This window comes from Nerophis lumbriciformis, linkage group LG23 (genome assembly GCF_033978685.3).
Source record: "Nerophis lumbriciformis linkage group LG23, RoL_Nlum_v2.1, whole genome shotgun sequence".
Classification (NCBI taxonomy): Eukaryota; Metazoa; Chordata; class Actinopteri; order Syngnathiformes; family Syngnathidae; genus Nerophis; species Nerophis lumbriciformis.
The window spans coordinates 11,762,454-11,782,733 of record NC_084570.2 but is presented as its reverse complement, the minus strand read 5'-3'; the positions used below and the strand labels follow the sequence as shown (position 1 = coordinate 11,782,733).

At 41.8% G+C, this 20,280-nt stretch overlaps 1 protein-coding gene and 1 long non-coding RNA gene across 4 annotated transcripts in view; one reads left to right on the top strand and one right to left on the bottom strand.

Annotated features, from left to right (window-relative positions):
- The window catches only part of nrp2a (neuropilin 2a), a 179,346-nt gene that overhangs the window by 143,500 nt on the left and 15,566 nt on the right, over positions 1–20,280 (top strand). For all 3 annotated transcript variants that reach the window (XM_061985096.2, XM_072915871.1, XM_072915872.1), the window contains exons 12-15: positions 3,422–3,499; positions 3,581–3,685; positions 11,100–11,365; positions 14,700–14,796. In XM_061985096.2, the coding sequence (XP_061841080.1) occupies positions 3,422–3,499; positions 3,581–3,685; positions 11,100–11,365; positions 14,700–14,796 (546 nt within the window). The remainder of the gene's footprint in view (positions 1–3,421; positions 3,500–3,580; positions 3,686–11,099; positions 11,366–14,699; positions 14,797–20,280) is intronic.
- On the bottom strand, positions 5,360–7,318 carry LOC140679779 (uncharacterized). The gene is made up of 3 exons (XR_012051126.1): positions 6,903–7,318; positions 6,641–6,820; positions 5,360–6,368 (listed from the first exon to the last, which is right to left on the bottom strand). It is a non-coding gene; the product is annotated as an uncharacterized lncRNA (long non-coding RNA).

Below are 20,280 nucleotides of genomic sequence, written 5' to 3'. Positions count from 1 at the left end.
AGTTCTAGAAATTATTGGAAACTCAAGACACCCTTGACATTATGTTCTTTCGGCCCCCGGCCAAATCTTTTCAGCCCAGTCAAAAGGTTTGAACACCCCTGGTCTATTACAGCTGGTTAAAATAAATAGGTTCAAGTGTTTCATACCTACCATTGTTCTTTGTTTGAGTTATTTCACTGAATCAAGCCTTTTCTAACATTGCACACTACAAAATAATACAAGCGTGTACGACTCCTGCTGATACCGCATCGGATCTATATCCGTATCGGCCAATACTCAACGTTCGGTATTGTATCCGTTTGCATAGATATAACAGGCCAAACAGTTAGTTTTTCTTTGAGCTATGGCGTAAAGGTCGGCGTGTGTACATGCACAAGCGTCCCTGACAGCGAGTGAGCGGCCCCAGAGTCAAGGTCAAGGGGAGTTTGTTTTACTCACTCATCCGTCACACAGGCACCAGACACGGTGTGTGTTTCTATTTGGACACGTGCTTGTGTAAGTCTGCAGTTCAACACTGCCCTGTGGTGGGGGAGGCGGGCACCCAAGCCTGCCTCTGACATAATGACTTAGATTTAAATGCAGCACCATGGGCTTGAGAGGCGTCGCTCTAAGTGTGAGTTTACAGTTTGAAACATCCTCTCCCTGCTTTTCAGTGGAGATGATCTGCAGGGGAAAGCAAGTGGAAAATTGCTGTTCCATACATTGTAATGATATCCTCTCCGCACCCCACCAAAAAAAGGTGCATGTTATTTGTGCCACACGAGTGCTTTGCCGGGACTTGTTGCCAAGCAACCAACACAGACCCCGGGAAGGGACTGCTCTCAGCCAAGAAATAATCTGACACATATCCCATTGTAATACCCTCAATGGTCTTTTTCTCACTTTGGATTTTGTTGTGGATTAAAGAAACGAGCCCTAAGAGGTAAATAAGTACACTTTAGGCTGGCTGCTTGGAGAGCCTCAGCCGGCTGCTCCCACAAGAGTGATTTCTTGTCATCTGTCACCTGGCAAAAAAGGTAGCAATTGTCCAAAATGTGACACTAAAAAGCCTATCAGCAGAACAACCTATCCTAGGGATAAGTACGAGTCGTCTCTATACTACATGTGTAGTATTTATAATCACTGGGTTTTGGTACAACTCAGCATCTGTGAATGCTTGTTGATCATTCCACTAAATTAGTACTATTTGCTTGAAAATAAACTTACATTCCTGCCTTTGTTTAACTCTAAATCTGATTATACACATATTGAACTACTCAAAATGTGTATTTGTCCCATCTCAGGCAACTGTATTTCACTTTGACAAGGTTCCTAGGGGTGGGGATTTCACTTCCGTACCAGTTCCATGATACCGATATTGATTCAATACTACAGTATATCAGCACAAATTATACATACCGTATTTTTCGGCGTATAAGTCGCCCCGGAGTATAAGTCGCAGCGGCCGAAAATGCATAATAAAGAAGGAAAAAAAACATATATAAGTCGCATTTTTGGGGGAAATTTATTTGATAAAGTCCAACACCAAGAATAGACATTTGAAAGGCAATTTAAAATAAATAAAGAATAGTGAACAACAGGCTGAATAAGTGTACGTTAACGTAACATATTATGGTAAGAGTCATTCAAATAACTATAACATATAGAACATGCTATACGTTTACCAAAATAAAGAATAGTGAACAACAGGCTGAATAAGTGTACGTTATATGAGGCATAAATAACCAACTGAGAACATGCCTGGAATGTTAACGTAACATATTATGGTAAGAGTCATTCAAATAACTATAACATATAGAACATGCTATACGTTTACCAAACAATCTGTCACCCCTAATCGCTAAATCCCATGAAATCTTATACGTCTAGTCTCTTACGTGATTGAGCTAAATAATATTATTTGATATTTTACGGTAATGTGTCAATAATTTCACACATAAGTCGCTCCTGAGTATAAGTCGCAAACTATGAAAAAAACTGCGACTTATAGTCCGAAAAATACGGTACTTGTATTCTAGTGTGGAATGTTAGAAAAGGCTCGATCAAGTAAAATTACTCAAACAGAGAACAATGGTAGGTATTAGTGTTGTCTCGATACCAATATTTTGGTACCGGTACCAAAATTATTTCGATTATTTTCGAAATAAAGGGGACCACAAAAAATTGCATTATTGGCTTTATTTGAACAAAAAATCTTAGGGTACATTAAACATATGTTTATTATTGCAAGTTTGTCGTTAAATAAAATAGTGAACATACAAGACAACTTGTCTTTTAGTAGTAAGTAAGCAAACAAAGACTCCTAATTTAGCTGCTGACATATGCAGTAACATATTGTGTCATTTATCATTCTATAATTTTGTCAAAATTATTAAGGACAAGTGGTAGAAAATGTATTATTAATCTACTAATTAATTTCGCATTTTACAGCTAATTTTTATCGTGCATTTATAAAAAAAATAGCGCTTTTATAACAGCGTTGTTGACCTGAGTTGTGTATCTCTGTGTAGAAATCACCACATTCAAACAAGTACTGTCAGACTGCAATGTGATTAAACACCAAAAATTATGTATGAACGCAGATTAATCACGTAATTAATTTTGCATTTTACAGCTAATATTATCATGCATTTATGCATCTTATTTCCTTCCTAGTGTTTTTATAACAGCGTTGTTGACCTGAGTTGTGTATCTCTGTGCAGAAATCACCACATTCAAACAAGTACTGTCAGACTGCAATGTGATTAAACACAAAAAATTATGTATAAACGCAGATTATCGTATTTTTCGGAGTATAAATCGCTCCGGAGTATAAATCGCACCGACCGAAAATGCATAATAAAGAAGGAAAAAAACATATATAAGTCGCACTGGAGTATAGGCCGCAATTTTGGGGGAAATTTAATGGATAAAACCCAACACCAAGAATAGACATTTGAAAGGCAATTTAAAATAAATAAAGAATAGTGAACAACAGGCTGAATAAGTGTACGTTATATGACACATAAATAACCAACTGAGAACGTGCCTGGGATGTTAACGTAACATATTATGGTAAGAGTCATTCAAATAACTATAACATATAGAACATGCTATACGTTTACCAAACAATTTGTCACTCCTAATCGCTAAATTCCATGAAATCTTATACGTCTAGTCTCTTACGTGAATGAGCTAAATAATATTATTTGATATTTTACAGTAATGTGTTAATATTTTCACACATAAGTCGCTCCTGAGTATAAATCGCACCCCCGGCCAAACTATGAAAAAAACTGCGACTTATAATCTGAAAAATACGGTAATCGCGTATTTAATTCAGCATTTTACAGCTAATTGTATCATGCATTTATAAAAAAAAAAATCCTTCCTTGTGGTTTTATAACAGCGTTGTTGACCTGAGTTGTGTATCTCTTTGCAGAAATCACCACACCCGCAGACACAGCCACTCCCACAGTCCCTGCCGGTGCCCAGACCACCACTTTCCCAGCGTCCACAGGTGAGACCAGCAGACTGAATCAAGAGGTGTGAAAAAGTCCAGCGTGACTCATTGCTTCTTGCTCACTTCTCCGCTCTACAGTCGCCACCGCAACTTCGGCAGACGGCGCGTGTGACTTTGAGCACGGCCTGTGCGGGTGGACGCACGACCCGAGCGCCCCCCTCCTCTGGTCCTTGCACAGCCACGGTGAGTGTCATCATCAATCAACGCCTACGCCCGCTCGGCTGTCGAGGAGCTGATGTTTTTCTCCATGTAGTGAGCTTTTGATGGACCGAAGGCCCGCGAGGGGCATCGGTCTTAAAGACAGCGGGGGTCGCAGGAAACGCAAACACGATGTGGTCGAGCAGCTCACAATGAGAGCGGACAAGTGTTAGCCCTTCCCGTCGCTCTGTGTACCGCACAGCTTTTATTTGTGCAACTGCAGGGAAAATCCTATTTGGCCACGGAAGATTGCACAAGCAGCAATGCATTAAAGTCTGGTTTATCAGTCTCACTGGGTCGAGACGAGGTAGGGTTTCATACAAATTAAATGGAGTCTCACTCCTCTTTATGCATCGTCGCTGGATACCTTTTACAATTCCTTCAGTTACAGTCTAATTTAGACACGGATACACATGTGAGTCTGCGGCAGGAACAAGGCCCGACAACGCTGACAACATTAGGCCCTTTTCCTCCAAAAGCTCCTATTTTGGTTCCTGGATCTAGAGGTTCTTGTAGAAGTGTGTGGTTTGTGTTTCCACCACATTTCACAGTTCAGGGTAGGGTTGTACGTAGAGATGTCCGATAAATGCTTTAAAATTTGATATCGGAAATTATCGGTTTAAAAAAGTAAAATGTATGACTTTTTAAAACGGAGAAGTACAGAGCGCCAATAAACCTTAAAGGCACTGCCTTTGCGTGCCGGCCCAATCACATAATATATACAGCTTTTCACACACACAAGTGAATGCAATTCATGCTTGGTCAACGGCCATACAGGTCACACTGAGGGTGGCCGGATAAACAACTTTATCACTGTTACAAATATGCGCCACACTGTGAACCCATGCCAAACAAGAATGAACAAACACATTTCGGGAGAACATCCGCACCGTAACACAACATAAACACAACAGAACAAATACCCAGAAGCCCTTGCAGCACTAACTCTTCCGGGACGCTACAATATACACAAAACCCCGCCCCCTCCCCAACCCCGCCCGCCTCAACCTCCTCATGCTCTCTCAGGGAGAGCATATCCCAAATTCCAAGCTGCTGTTTTGAGGCATGTTAAAAAAAACAATGCACTTTGTGACTTCAATAATAAATATGGCAGGTGCCATGTTGGCATTTTTTTCCATAACTAGAGTTGATTTATTTTGGAAAACATTGTTACATTGTTTAATGCATCCAGCGGGGCATCACAACAAAATTAGGCATAATAATGTGTTAATTCCACGACTGTATATATCGGTATTGGGTGATATCGGAATCGGTAATTAAGAGTTGGACAATATCGGAATATCGGATATCGGCAAAAAAGCCATTATCGGAGATCTCTAGTTGTGCGGTATACAGGTATTAGTTAGTACCGCGATACTAATGAATCATTTACGGTACTATACCGCCTCTGAAAAGTACAGGTCCGCTGGTATCGGATTGATACCCAAATTAATAATAATTCATTTTCTACCACTTGTCCTTGATAATTTTGACAAAATAATAGAATGGAAAATAACACAATATATTACTGCATATGTCAGCAGACTAATTAGGAGCCTTTGTTTGTTTACTTACTACTAAAAGACAAGTTGTCTTGTATGTTCACTAGTTTATTTAAGGACAAACTTGCAAGAAGAAACATATGTTTAATATACCGTAAGATTTTTTGTTAAAATAAAGCCAATAATGCAATTTTTTGTGGTCCCCTTTATTTAGAAAAGTATCGAAAAGTATCGAAATCATTTTGGTACCGGTACCAAAATATTGGTATCGGGACAACAGTAACAGGAGCACAAACTACATGAAAAGAACACCATGGGTCCTGTAAAAACACTTAGAAGAGTACATTCGGTATTCCATGTCATCTATTTCTACTCCTCTTCTACCTCGGGGTAATGCTTTATACTCTTCCAAGCACTTAGACATGTATGAAGAAATGACCCCCTCCCTTTCCTACACATGAGTAGATCAAAAGAGCCGCTTTTGGCATGATATTAAACGCTCCAGAATACGGGTCCTTCTGCGTTTAAGCTTCTTTCTCTAAAGCATCGCTTTTTATATAAAGCCTAGGGGGATGGTCGGACCAACCTTGTTTAGAAATTCATCCTTTCCATAAAAAATTCATTTTTTTCTCCCCTCACCATCTGGATAGAATTAAAGATCTTTTTTTTCATCAATAGCGTGATATCACCTGGATCGTGTTCTCGGTCACCTCAAAGCAAAGGAATGACGTTTTCCTTCGGCGTGACCTCTTTGACAAGGGACTTCAAAGCGCTGTCCTTCATTGGAACGTCCAGTTGGGGGTTCCACTCGCGAGAAATCATTCCCTAACCAAAAAAAAAACACGCACCAAGGCCTCCTTTGATTTTGTGCAGGTGACAAAGGTCAGAAATCCAAGCCAGAGCAGGATCATTATTTCACTGCTGTCAAATCATCCTCGGTGTCTTGCTCCTCTCATGACCCACAAACTCTCTCCTACCCGTTACTGATGTTTCCCTCGTTTTCATGCCTTTTGGTTCGGGACCCTTTGGGACTGTGCGACAAGGGGTGGCACTTTCGTGACTTCTGCGGTGCTTTTTTGTGAGCTTCTGGATCTGCCTGACGGGAGCCTTTTGGCAGTGGGGACCAGCTGCTGGGTCTCTGCCAAACCGGAGTCTGTTTGGAGAGACTGGAGGAGAGGAGATGCGGATGAAGAGACAGGGCTGCGGAGCTGGCGCTGAGCGCTGTGCGCCGGGACGGTCGGGCTTCACGGTGTCTTGGTTGAATGTGTTATGTATGCACAAGGAGTAGTGACGGCACAGTTCCACAATGGGGATATGTTGCTCTATGTTTTATTATATATATGCACTATATATATATAATAATACACAATACTAAATATATCAACTAAACAAGAGAATGGAGTGTGACCAATGTGTGGTGTTAGACTAGGTGTTTTACCGTAGTGTTGAATCGAGAGGAGGGCCAAGGCAAGAAGGCGGTCCGTGGGGGCAGGCAGATGGTCAGGGCGAATGGCGAGGCGTCAGAGGTCCGTGTCCAAGCGGGAGGTCGAGAATCCAAAAGGGACAGCCAAAGAACCAGAGGGGAACAACGGGGGATCACAGGAGAACAAGGGAAGCGCTGTGGGAAGACAACAGGAACATCAGACACGGAAACAAGGAGAGCAAGTTCACTAGATGGAAGCCAGACACGGGATGCTTACAAAGGTAACAGAAGATTAAGTTCCGGCAAGGATCCTTGGGTCCACTGGTCTTTATACAGCTCGCCCTCATCAGTCCCAGGTGTGCTGATTGCTGATCGCTCACAGCCTTGCCGGCGTGTGGGCGTGATGCGGCCAGCGCGAGCAGGGGCGTTTCCTGGCTTGCTGCCAACGGAGGTGCTGGCAGCCCTTGCTGCAGATGACAAGCGGGATCGAGCCCGCGCCGTGACGCATCCTCACTCATCCATGCGGACTGGACACTGGCCGAGAGTTAGTGGGCGGCCGAGGGTGGTGTCGTCTCTCTTTGTTGCTTTGTTGGGTCTGCTCCTGTCTCTGGCCATGCTCCGTCCACCCCAGCAGACGATGGCGTTGAACACCGCAGAGGCCACCGCAGTGTGTGTGTGGGTGTTGCAATGATGTTTTTGTTTGGTTGCTTGTCTATGCACGGTGCAATCGTGTGTGCACAATGTATATTATTTTTTGTTTTTTTCGTTGTTTTACTTCTGTGGCTGTGTGTTGAAGTGGCACTGCTGGAGTGGCAGCTGGTTGGATCAACTCTGCTCTTTTAATGTCTTTAATGTCCTTTGTGTTCTTTGATGTTTCCCTCTTACACACATTGTGTGTGCTATGGCTATGAGGTTTTTGTTTTTTTCCTTGGTCTCAGTCTGTACCCCCGATTGTGATTCTGATTAGCCACAAGGATAGTGACATATTTAATCTGAGAACATGCCTGGATGCAGTGGGTCTGCTGCGAAATGGACTGGGTTGCGCTGAGGCAGCCTCAATTACGAGCTGTCTGGTCTGCAGGGATAACAACGAGGTGTGGCGGATGTTTTGCTCCAGGACGACGTCTTTAACACCAGGCTGAGACAGCGCAGGAAGCAGGCGCGTACACACTTAAAAGGAGGGCTTAAAACCGCTGTTAAGTTTCTTTTCCTCTCATGCTCACAAGAAAAAGCATGGACTCAAGGAGACACTCGGCACACACACTGTCGGGAAAGTCTGGGGAGTTGATGGTTGGCAGAGTGGGAGCTGTCAGGGCGTAAGAAGATTTGTCCCCACAGATACCGCCTGTCTAGCCTGCAAGGGGGGAAAAACACACATAGTGGAAAAGGTTATCAGTCCGGTTGCTCTAAAACCCGAGCGGGTTCTTGCTGAAAACATCCACCTCTCTTCTGGCTGCTGCTCCTGATGCACAACAGATGTTTCTTCAGAGAGAGTGTGTGTATACTCAGAAAAACACAGTTGTACCTCGGTTTTTGTTCCAAGAGGTATCCGACTAAGCCGACTCGAACAAAAACCAAAGCAATTTTTCCCATAAGATAAAGGTTTCTAATAGAGATGTCCGATAATGGCTTTTTTGCCGATATCCAATATTCCGATATTATCCAACTTTTAATTACCGATTCCGATATCAACCGATACCGATATATACAGTTGTGGAATTAACACATTATTATGCCTAATTTTGTTGTGATGCCCCGCTGGATGCATTAAACAATGTAATAAGGTTTTCCAAAAGAATTAAAGTTGTTTATACGGCCACCCTCAGTGTGACCTGTATGGCTGTTGACCAAGTATGCATTGCATTGTGAAAAGCCGTAGATATAATGTGACTGGGCCGGCCCGCAAAGGCAGTGCCTTTAAGGTTTATTGGCGCTCTGTACTTCTCCCTACGTCCGTGTACACAGCGGCGTTTTAAAAAGTCACACATTTTACTTTTTGAAACCGATAATTTTGAAACCGATACCGATCCTTTCCGATATTACATTTTAAAGCATTTTATTGGGGGGAGGGGGGGGGGGGGGGTTATGGGTGGGATATAAACAAAAATATTTTGACATTTAGGGCAGACAATAGATATTTGATTTATGTGAATATGATGTAATGGATAGGAATGTCTGATGCTGGATGTCAGTAAAAAAAAAAAAGAAAAAAAAATGAATAAAGCATTTATCGGCCGATAATATTGGCAGTCCGATGTTATCGGACATCTCTAGTTTCTAATTCGGTACCCAATGTACAAGCCTATACACACAGGGTCTGATTTAATAAAGGTTTGCGTGTACTAAAACACGTGCAAGTTTGCACGTGTTTTAGTACACTCAAAACACGTGCAAACTTGATAGCACATGCAAAGCTTATCTATGAAACGTGTGCAACATGGATTCTGTCTGCTAAGTGAGCAGAATAAGGCGTGCAATCTATTTTGCGTTTCTGTCTTCATTAATATGCAAAATATATGCTGTACGTGCAAACTGACAGGATCAGTGCTCGTGCTGCGAAGACAGACGATGGACGGACAAGAATCCTTCATCTTATGTGTGTGTGTCAACCTTTTGGACAGTCGGAAAAAGAAAAAAAATATTAAACAAATTGTCTATTCAGCAACATCATTTTATAGCTGCAAGAGGACTTGAGAACCTATTAAAACAAATTCAATTGATGTGTTTTGGCGTCATGTAATATTTTTTTAATGACGTTGGTTTATTTCACATAGAATATTTATTATTAAAATATTTCTGATATGAAACGTTTTAAGTGTGCATTTTTTGCATCTTGAGCCGGAGTAAGTGCAGCCGCTCTCTAATGAGCGCACCTTCAGCTGTAAAAAAAAAAGAAAGAAAAGAAAAGTGGTTTCAATGGAGATGCACTGCAGGACTGCTTCTAAAATGCCCATAAAAAGTGGTAGATGTCTCCTGCATGCTTTAAAAGTGAAAAGCAAATTTTATTCTCACTCGTATACAAAACATTCTAACCTGGATTGTTTCCCTGGCTTGGAGACTCTCCCGAAGGACAGTGCAGCGAAGACACAACAAACTCCCTTCTTGTCTCTCATGGACACACACCTGTTGTTGTTGACTTTGGACTAGCGACTGCACGACATCAAGGCCGCGGAACAGAGACACACTGCTGGCTTACACACAAACATGCATCCACAAAAATATACGCCACACACATACATAACACAACCCCCCCAATCCAACGCCCTCGACGCAAATCTCATAGGGATGATGAAAGGATGGTCAGCGCCTGAGAGCTGCGGCTTACCAACATGACCCCGCACTCCCTTCCCTCTGTTGCGAGATATCTCGAGATGTACGTTGTAATATGTATATGTGCTTTGCTATGGAGGTTTTTTCCCACTCCAGACTGGGCCCCCTTAGGAGCCCAGTCTAGATTGTATTTTTTTACTCATCCTTTCCCAGCGTTTTACCTTTTTCCCCATCTTTTACGGGGCGCCTTGTGGCGACCCATCAGCGTTCCTGTTCTGTAACCCTGCACACTGTTTGTTTGTCTAATCTTGAACGGGTTTGTGCTGAAAACAAAGTTTCGTTGTACTTGTGCAATGACAATAAAGACCTACCCTATCCTATAAAAAAACTCATAATAACATGAATGTGCTGTAAACGAGTGTCTCCATGGTGATGCCTCATATAGTACACACAAAATCCTCATTTTAATAAGGCGGTATTCACCACTTTACACTTGGACACGCAGACTTAGCAACTCACACGCAACAGGCCTACTAATAATAGTACACGCAATTTTATGGATTGCACATGCTTTTTAGCGCGTGGTGTTTGGATCCTAGTAAATCAGGCCCTAAGTCTTCCAACTTTAATTTGCCATAACCGTGTGTTTAATCTATTGAATAATTTCCACAATCCTCTTTACAGTATCTATCTTTCCATACAAAAATATGACTAATCTCTGCTGCAACTTGCGAGCCTTTGAGTGTGCGAAGAAATGCGAGGCATCAAAATAAGTCGGACTTTTCCGGAGTGGAAGTCATCAAACTGCCGGGCCATGAGGAGTGATGGTACCCAAGGGTCCTTTGGATAGTTTTGCTCCGCTGTAAAAACAGAGGTCTCCCAGGACCTATTCTTCCGTGTTGATTGTTTGGAGGGAGAGCAACTATTGTGCAGCGGTGATGTTGTTCCTGTTAGTAACTAATGACCAGTGTTTTTTTTGTGGCGCTGATTGTGTGAAACGTATCGCTGGGCCTCCCTTTAAACACACTCGTGATTGATGACGATAATTATTGTATCGCGACAGTTTATGCCTACTTTTTATGGCCTCCGGGGTTAGTTAGTTTTATTTGTGAGAGCAAAATAATTGAATGACCCTAAGTAATGAATTTTGCATAGGACTTAATATTAAAACCATAAATAATCTCTTATGGTTCCTCTTGTGCAGAGCTCAACAGTCATCTATACATCGAGGCCAGCCCGAAGACCGAGCAGCAGCCAGCCCGCCTCCTGAGCCCCACAGTGGCGGCCGACACTGGGCCCATCTGCCTTCTCTTTTCCTACCAAATGTGGGGGGAGGCCCAGGGGCACCTGAGGGTCCTGCTGCGGGACGCCCATAATGAAGATACCATCCTGTGGACCCTGAAAGATGACCAGGGACCGGTCTGGAAGGAGGGCCGCACCATCCTACCTCGCTCGCCGAAAGAATACCAGGTAGAGATGAACCTCACAAGCTTTGTCGCCCCAGTTCGGACTTTAATAATACTCGTGTACAGTAACACGCTTTCGGTGTTACTGTACAAAAAAAGGTGAAATAACCGAAAACATGTTTTATATTCTAGTTTCTTCAAAACGGCCACCCTTTGCTCTGATTACTGCTTTGCACACTCTTGGCATTGTCTCGATGAACTTCAACCACACCTGTGAAGTGAAAACCAATTCAGGTGACTACCTCTTGAAGCTCATCGAGAGAATGCGAAGAGTGTGCAAATAAGTAATCAGAGCAAAGGGTGGCTATTTTGAAGAGACTAGAGTATAAAACATGTTTTTGATTATTTCACCTTTTTTTGTTAAGTACATAACGTCACGTGTTCATTCATAGTTTTGATGCCTTCAGTGACAATCTACAATGTAAATAGTCATTAAAATAAAGAAAACACATTGAATGAGAAGGTGTGTCCAAACGTTGGCCTGTACTGTATATATGTATATATATATATATATATATATATATATTAGGGGTGTGGGAAAAATTTATTTGAATTCGAAGCGCGATTCTCACGTTGTGCGATTCAGAATCGATTCTCATTTTTAAAAAATCGATTTATTTGTAATAAATTTATTTATTTATTTAAATTTAAAAAAAAAAATTATTTTATTTTTTTTAATTAATCAATCCAACAAAACAATACACAGCAATACCATAACAATGCAATACAATTCCAAAACCAAACCCGACCCAGCAACACTCAGAACTGCAATAAACAGAGCAATTGAGAGGAGACACAAACACGACACAGAACAAACCAAAAGTAGTGAAACAAAAATGAATATTATCAACAACAGTATCAATATTAGTTACAATTTCAACATAGCAGTGATTAAAAATCCCTCTTTGCCATTATCATTAGATATTTATAAAAAAATTAAAAAAATGACAACACACTGTGTCCAATATTTTCACAAAGATAAAATAAGTCATATTTTTGGTTCATTTAATAGTTAAAACAAATTTACATTATTGCAATCAGTTGATAAAGCATTGTCCTTTACAAATATAAAAGCTTTTTACAAAAATCTACTACTCTGCTTGCATGTCAGCAGACTGGGGTAGATCCTGCTGAAATACTATGTATTGAATGAATAGAGAATCCTTTTGAATCGGGAAAAAATCGTTTTTGAATCGAGAATCGTGTTGAATTGAAAAAAAAAAAGATTTTGAATCGAATCATGACCCCAAGAATCGATATTGAATCGAATCGTGGGACACCCAAAGATTCACAGCCCTAATATATATACACACACACATACTGGATAGTACGGCTGGGGAAGTTATTAATAGCACACCCAGTGTTAGATCACACGCAACAGGGCCATTTATAGTACACGCTAATTTATTGTTTGCACAAGCTGTTTAGCGCCTGGTATTTGGACCTTAGTAATTACGGCCCTATATCTTTAGGGGAAATGTTCGGCCACACTATAAACCTAAATAGTACGGTTGTAAATCTGTCACAATGACAGCGTTCTAAGCGATGTCAAATTAGCTATTTTCTCTATGGATTTTGAATGGACGCGAACTAAAAACTTTTACAGAGGACATGCAAACTGACTGCTGAAGTATTATTTGTATTCATGAGGCAATTCAGTTCATTAAAGAAAAATAAAAGAGTAGCTGAGATAGGCTCCAGCACCCCCCGCCACCCCGAAAGGGAAAAAGCGGTAGGAAATGGATGGATGGAAAAGAGCACCACCACCACATTGATGACCGGTCGCCATAATCATGTACCCCCTCTCCCCCAAGTGGTTGTAGCCCATAACAAGTGCTTAAAGGCCTACTGAAATGCGATTTTCTTATTTAAACGGGGATAGCAGGTCCATTCTTTGTGTCATACTTGATCATTTCGCGATATTGCCATATTTTTGCTGAAAAGATTTAGTAGAGAACATCGACGATAAAGTTCGCAACTTTTGGTCGCTGATAAAAAAGCCTTGCCTGTACCGGAAGTAGCAGACGATATGCGCGTGACGTCACAGGTTGTGGAGCTCCTCACATCTGCACATTGTTTACAATCATGGCCACCAGCAGCGAGGGCGATTCGGACCGAGAAAGCGACGATTTCCCCATTATTTGAGCGAGGATGAAAGATTTGTGGATGAGGAAAGTGAGAGTGAAGGACTAGAGGGCAGTGGGAGCGATTCAGATAGGTAAGATGCTGTGAGAGGCGGGTGGGACCTGATATTCAGCTGGGAATGACTAAAACAGTAAATAAACACAAGACATAAATATACTCTATTAGCCACAACACAACCAGGCTTATACTTAATATGCCACAAATTAATCCCGCATAACAAACACCTCCCCCCTCCCGTCCATATAACCCGCCAATACAACTCAAACACCTGCACAACACACTCAATCCCACAGCCCAAAGTACCGTTCACCTCCCCAAAGTTCATACAGCACATATATTTCCCCAAAGTCCCCAAAGTTACGTACGTGACATGCACATAGCGGCACGCACGTACGGGCAAGCGATCAAATGTTTGGAAGCCGCAGCTGCATGCGTACTCACGGTACCGCGTCTGCGTATCCAACTCAAAGTCCTCCTGGTAAGAGTCTCTGTTGTCCCAGTTCTCCACAGGCCAATGGTAAAGCTTGACTGTCATCTTTCGGGAATGTAAACAATGAAACCTCGGCTGTGTTTGTGTTGCTGAAGTCGGCCGCAATACACCGCTTCCCACCTACAGCTTTCTTCTTTGCTGTCTCCATTGTTCATTGAACAAATTGCAAAAGATTCACCAACACAGATGTCCAGAATACTGTGGAATTTACTGTGAAGTCCTCCACAATCCGTGACGTCACGCGCTGACGTCATCATACCGAGACGTTTTCAGCAGGATATTTCGCGCAAAATTTAAAATTGCACTTTAGTAAGCTAACCCGGCCGTATTGGAATGTGTTGCAATGTTAAGATTTCATCATTGATATATAAACTATCAGACTGCGTGGTCGGTAGTAGTGGGTTTCAGTAGGCCTTTAAAGTGTTTATGGGACAAGCCAAGCCCATAAACCCACGGGATAGACTGTCAATGGCATTCAAAATAACCCACTCCGCCTCCTCAAGCTGCATGATTGTTTAGAGATGCATTTTCCAAAGCCATCACACTCATGTTCTCATGAAATAGTAAGTTGCTTGCGAGCGAGGAGGAAGATGATTGCAAGTATGAGTTGTAGCTCTGAAATCGCAAGCACTCCATTAAGTTTGCATCCCGTCTCGCTCCTCCACTGACATCCTTCCCGCGTCCCCTTTCTCTGCTGGTTTAGGTCGTGATGGAGGGCTTCTTTGCGCACGGCACCAGAGGACACGTCTGGATCGACAACATCCACATGAGCTCCAGTACGCCGCTGGAAGAGTGTACACGTAAGTGTGACAAAACCACCGCCAACAGTACTTTAACGTGTTATTTGACACACCAGTCCTCTGAATCCCCCGCTTAGGCGTCAATAATGCACGTGAAGTAATAAACACCCCCTACGCGCTTTATTCCAAGACACGGTGGATGAAAGCCACAAAGCGAGCGAAGGCGGAGCATAATAAAAGTCCTCCACTACAAAAAAAGAAGAATAGGAAAAGTAGGCCATAAACGCCCTGTGGGCCCCCGCAATGCTAATCTATGTTTCATTAGATTTCTATTCTTCTCTTTCTCTCCTCCCTCCGTCTCTTGCGCGCACAAGCCGGTCGTGTTTGTAAACAGAGCTTTTTCCCGAGCTGTCAAAGGGAATTACTCGACAGGCTGTTTCCAAAGTAAATTTCGGAGCGGCTGGAGCGAGCCGGAGAGCCGATCGCGGCCTCCTTAATCTGGCCAGAGTCTGGCTTTAGAGGGGGTCTTAAGCAGATCAGAGACCGAGCTAGAAGCTCCGGCCGTCATCGTTTTAGCGCCGGACCACGGTGTGGAGAAGGCGTCGTCTCGTGTGTGCACACTGCACACGCATCAATCTTGGAGCGTGTGTGTGTGTGTGTGTGTGTGTGTGTGTGAGTGTGTCTTGAGAGAGACTACCAGCTCAGCAGTTAGGAAGACAAAGATGACAGCCAAGCTCAGCTCCCCAAAGCATGCTGGGATTCCGCTTATCACCCGACATGGTGGAATCTTTCACAGCGCGTTCCTGCCAATGGAAATTATTTTTACACCACTCCGGGGACGTACACGTGGTGGGTGGAGCAACCCTTAAATGTGGGCGTTTCCTATCAAATCAGTATCAGTCATGTCTGTGTGATCATGTTTTGTTTTAGTCATGTTCGGTTTTGTTTTTGGACTTTTTGTGCACTTTTGTTTGTTTTGTCACCATAGCAACCATTAGTTTCACCTGGTTCACATCCTCATGTCACGCACCTGTCTCACGTTTTCACATTTTGATTCACGCACCTGCTGTCACTAATCATGTCACTATTATTTAAGCTTGGAGTTGCCAGGCTGTCTTTCTGGCGACATCTGTCAAGACTAGGACTATGGTGTGGTTTGTTTTCCCGTGGTGCAAAGCGACTTGACCGGACACGACGTGAAGGTAAGTCGCTTTGCACCACGGGAAAACAAACCACACCATAGTCCTAGTCTTGACAGATGTCGCCAGAAAGACAGCCTGGAAACTCTAAGCTTAAATAATAGTGACATGATTAGTGACAGCAGGTGCGTGACTCAAAATGTGAAAATGTGAGACAGGTGCGTGACATGAGGATGTGAACCAGATGAAACTAATGGTTGCTATGGTGACAAAACAAACAAAAGTGCACAAAAAGTCCAAAAACAAAACCGAACATGACTAAAACAATACATGATCACACAGACATGACAGTATCAGAATCAGAAATACTTTATTAATCCCTGAGGGGAAATTAAGATTTAATGTCTATTCAAGAGCAGACAAACATTACAGGGAGACAGAACAGGATCGCTGATGGGTCTGCCAACTTCCGGTACACACAAAAGGAGAGAAACAGGTAAACACTGGGGAGGGGTGAGAAAAAAAAATTCAGTCTAAGCCTGGGTCCTGGATAGAGGGTCCAGACTGAGGCCAAGGAAGAAGAAAAAACCTCATAGCCATAGCACACATAAACATGTGTGTAAGAGGGGAAAATCACACATCAAAGAACACAAAGAACATTAAAGACATTAAAAGAGCAGAGCTGATGCAACCAGCCACTTCTACATATAGCTACAAAAGTAAAACAAAGACAACAACAAAAAAACATATACACTGTGATGGCCTGTGCGGTGTTCCACGCCATCGTCTGCTGGGGTGGAGGGAGCATGGCCAGAGAGAGGAGCGGACCCAACAAAGCAACCAAGAGAGACGACTCCACCCTCGGCCGCCCACCAACTCTCGGCCAGTGTCCAGTCTGCATGAATGAACGGATGCATCTAAGGAGACCGAGATGTCCGATACCTGCTCATTTAGCCAAGACACTGTGAAGCTTGTCTCTGCGCTAGCTCCGCAGCCCTGTCTCTTCATCCGCATCTCCTCCAGTCTCTCCAAACGGACTCTGGTGTGGCAGAGAGCCAGCAGCTGGTCTCCATGGCCAAAAGGCTCCCGGGAGGCAGATCTAGAAGTTCACATCTGCCCTTCTGCCTATTTGATCGCACGGAATAAGTCCGCACAACTTTATATTGCACTTGAAGTTTGGATGCAGTGTACACTACACTTAATAACATGAGAAAATAAACATCCGGAAATCTGTTCTGATTGCTTCAAGTGAGACACCTGGAAACGTCCGTTGAGATGAAAATAAAAAAGGACCTTAATGCAACTCTGTATTAAGTTGAAATGCACGTTGACCGTGTTTGAACATCCTAGTACTAACAGACAATTTCATCTGAACCGTGACCATTAGACTATGTGACTGTTTATTAGAAAATACACACAGTCATGGTCAAAAGTTTACATACACTTGTAAAGAACATAATGTCATGGCTGTCTTGAGTTTCCAATCATTTCTACAACTCTTATTTTTTTGTGATAGAGTGATTGGAGCACATACTTGTTGGTCACAAAAAACATTCATGAAGTTTGGTTCTTTTATGAATTTATTATGGGTCTACTGAAAATGTGACCAAATCTGCTGGGTCAAAAGTATACATACAGCAATGTTAATATTTGCTTACATGTCCCTTGGCATCACATGGACAAAGATAAGAACTTCTGGAGGAAAGTTCTGTGGTCAGATGAAAAAAAAATTGAGCTGTTTGGCCACAATACCCGGCAATATGTTTGAAGAAGAAAAGGTGAAGCCTTTAATCCCAGGAACACCATACCTACTGTCAAGCATGGTGGTGGTAGTATTATGCTCTGGGCCTGTTTTGCTGCCAATTGAACTGGTGCTTTACAGAGAGTAAATGGGACAATGAAAAAGGAGGATTACCTCTAAATTCTTCAGGACAACCTAAAATCATCAGCCTGGAGGTTGGGTCTTGGGCGCAGTTGGGTGTTCCAACATGACAATGACCCCAAACACACATCAAAATTGGTAAAGCAATGGCTAATCAGGCTAGAATTAAGGTTTTAGAATGGCCTTCCCAAAGTCTAGACTTAAACGTGTGGACAATGCTGAAGAAACAAGTCCCTGTCAGAAAACCAACAAATTTAGCTGTAATGCACCAATTTTGTCAAGAGGAGTGGTCAAAAATTCAACCAGAAGCTTGCCAGAAGCTTGTGGATGGCTACCAAAAGCACCTTATTGCAGTTAAACTTGCCAAGGGACATGTAACCAAATATTAACATTGCTGTATGTATACTTTTGACCCAGCAGATTTGCTCACATTTTCAGTAGACCCATAATGAATTCATAAAAGAATCAAACTTCATGAATGTTTTATGTGACCAACAAGTATGTGCTCCAATCACAAAAAAATAAGAGTTGTAGAAATGATTGGAAACTCAAGACAGCCATGACATTATGTTCTTTACAAGTGTATGTAAACTTTTGACCACGACTGTATATAATGTAGACTCTTATAATTGACGTCCAGCCAGGAAGAAGACGCTGTTGTAGCATGCATACACACTCTACATCACCCTGACAACACCTACACCATTTAGTGCGGCCTGGATTGACATGGCCTTTTCAAAATTAAAGTATTGTCTTTTTCATGGATTTTTCACTGACATTCACGAATGCTGGTAATGCTCCACATTCTATGATTTTCACACAACCAAGAAAAAAAACACATAATGGCAAAGTCATTCCAGCCCTTAGACACTAAAAAAGAAGAATGCTTTGTTTTTCTATTTTCTTTTTTGCATATCAAAATACACGTATTAAAAAAAGGGTCGTTTTTAATTCTTTTTATTTCCATTCTTGAAAATAAAATGTATTTAAATAACCCAAACATACACAAGTGAATGTCATTGAAAAATCTATGAGATTGATAATACTTCAATTTTGAAAAGGCCATATCAATACGGGCTAGATGATATTTGTGTTGTCATGGTGATGTACACACAAAAAATTGCTGGGTTATTTTTTCTACCCAAATGCTGGGTTGAGCCTGTTGAGTCATATTTATGGTTCACTTCTAAGGAGTTGGGTAGTTTTTGTGACCCAACCCAGCATCTTAAAAAACTACAAGTTGCAATACTGACCTCTGCTTGTTGGAGACATAAATCATTATGACATTTGTACTACAAAAAAACCTGAAAATAACCAATTTATTTGGTAGAATTGACCCAGCATTAGGGATGATACTCGAAACCGATTTTCCCGGTTGTTCGATAAGAAAAGAACCGAATCCTCGGACTCGAATCCCTTTTTGAGAACCGGTACCCGTTATCGAGACCACTATAGTAAAGAAAAAGAGTTGGTTCTTTATTCGAATCCCTGGGAACGAATCCCGACCCGACCAGAAATGCCCCGTGAGACATCACAAGAAATGACGTCACGTAGCTCAGTCATTAGGCGCAGATAGCGAAAGCAGGAAAAAATGGACCGGAAAAAACGCTCCAAGGTGTAATAAAATAAAAAAAAAAGGTATAATCCAATGAATAACTTTACTGAGAGATTTGATGACAAACACTTTTACGACCAACCGGAAACATAGCAACCAGGCTAGCAACGCACCTCCTTTACGGCAGCTGTCGCAACGTTCTTAAAGCAACCGCAGCACATACATATATATACAACATGATCTCCCTTTTTTAACTTTTGTTTTTCTTTCCTTGTAAACAAAACAAAATCACACTGTATATGTGTTGTCTGTCTAATTATAAATAATGCAGACGAGGCGTGTTGGCTGAGTTCTTGACGTTTACTTTCACAGCGTGCTCATAACCTCTTTCTTAGCTGCCGGGTGGCGACATGCAACAACACTTTTCAGGGCTACCACGCATGCTCGTCACTCCCGTTGCATGCTGGGTAGTGTAGTTTTTATATTCCTAGCTCATAACATCACATCTTTCCCCCCTATAAAGAAATAATGTTAACTCAATAAAGTGTATTTCTTTTTTAGCTTTAACTTTTCATTTTTTAGCATTGTAACCACATTTGCTAACAACTTTTCTCTTCATAGAATTTTCTTTCAAGAAAGAAACAAAGTGCAACAATGTCAAAGCATCATAACAAACAGTTATGTCAAATAGCAGCAGAAGTGCACTTTTTGGAGAGCTGTATTATTTTCAGTTTTGTGCCCAGGGGACTGATTTTATTTAACACTATATTATTATTTATACACCTATAGTGATCACAGAGACAGGTTGTTTTTGTGTTACTGTATATATTTGTTTTTCTGAAAAATCCCACTTAATATACTTTGGGTTAAAACAGTCATTATTTTTTATTTTTTTATTTATTTTTTAGGGGGGTAACAGTCAATATTTATTTATTAGATTTTATTTTTTTCTTATATAATAAAAGTGA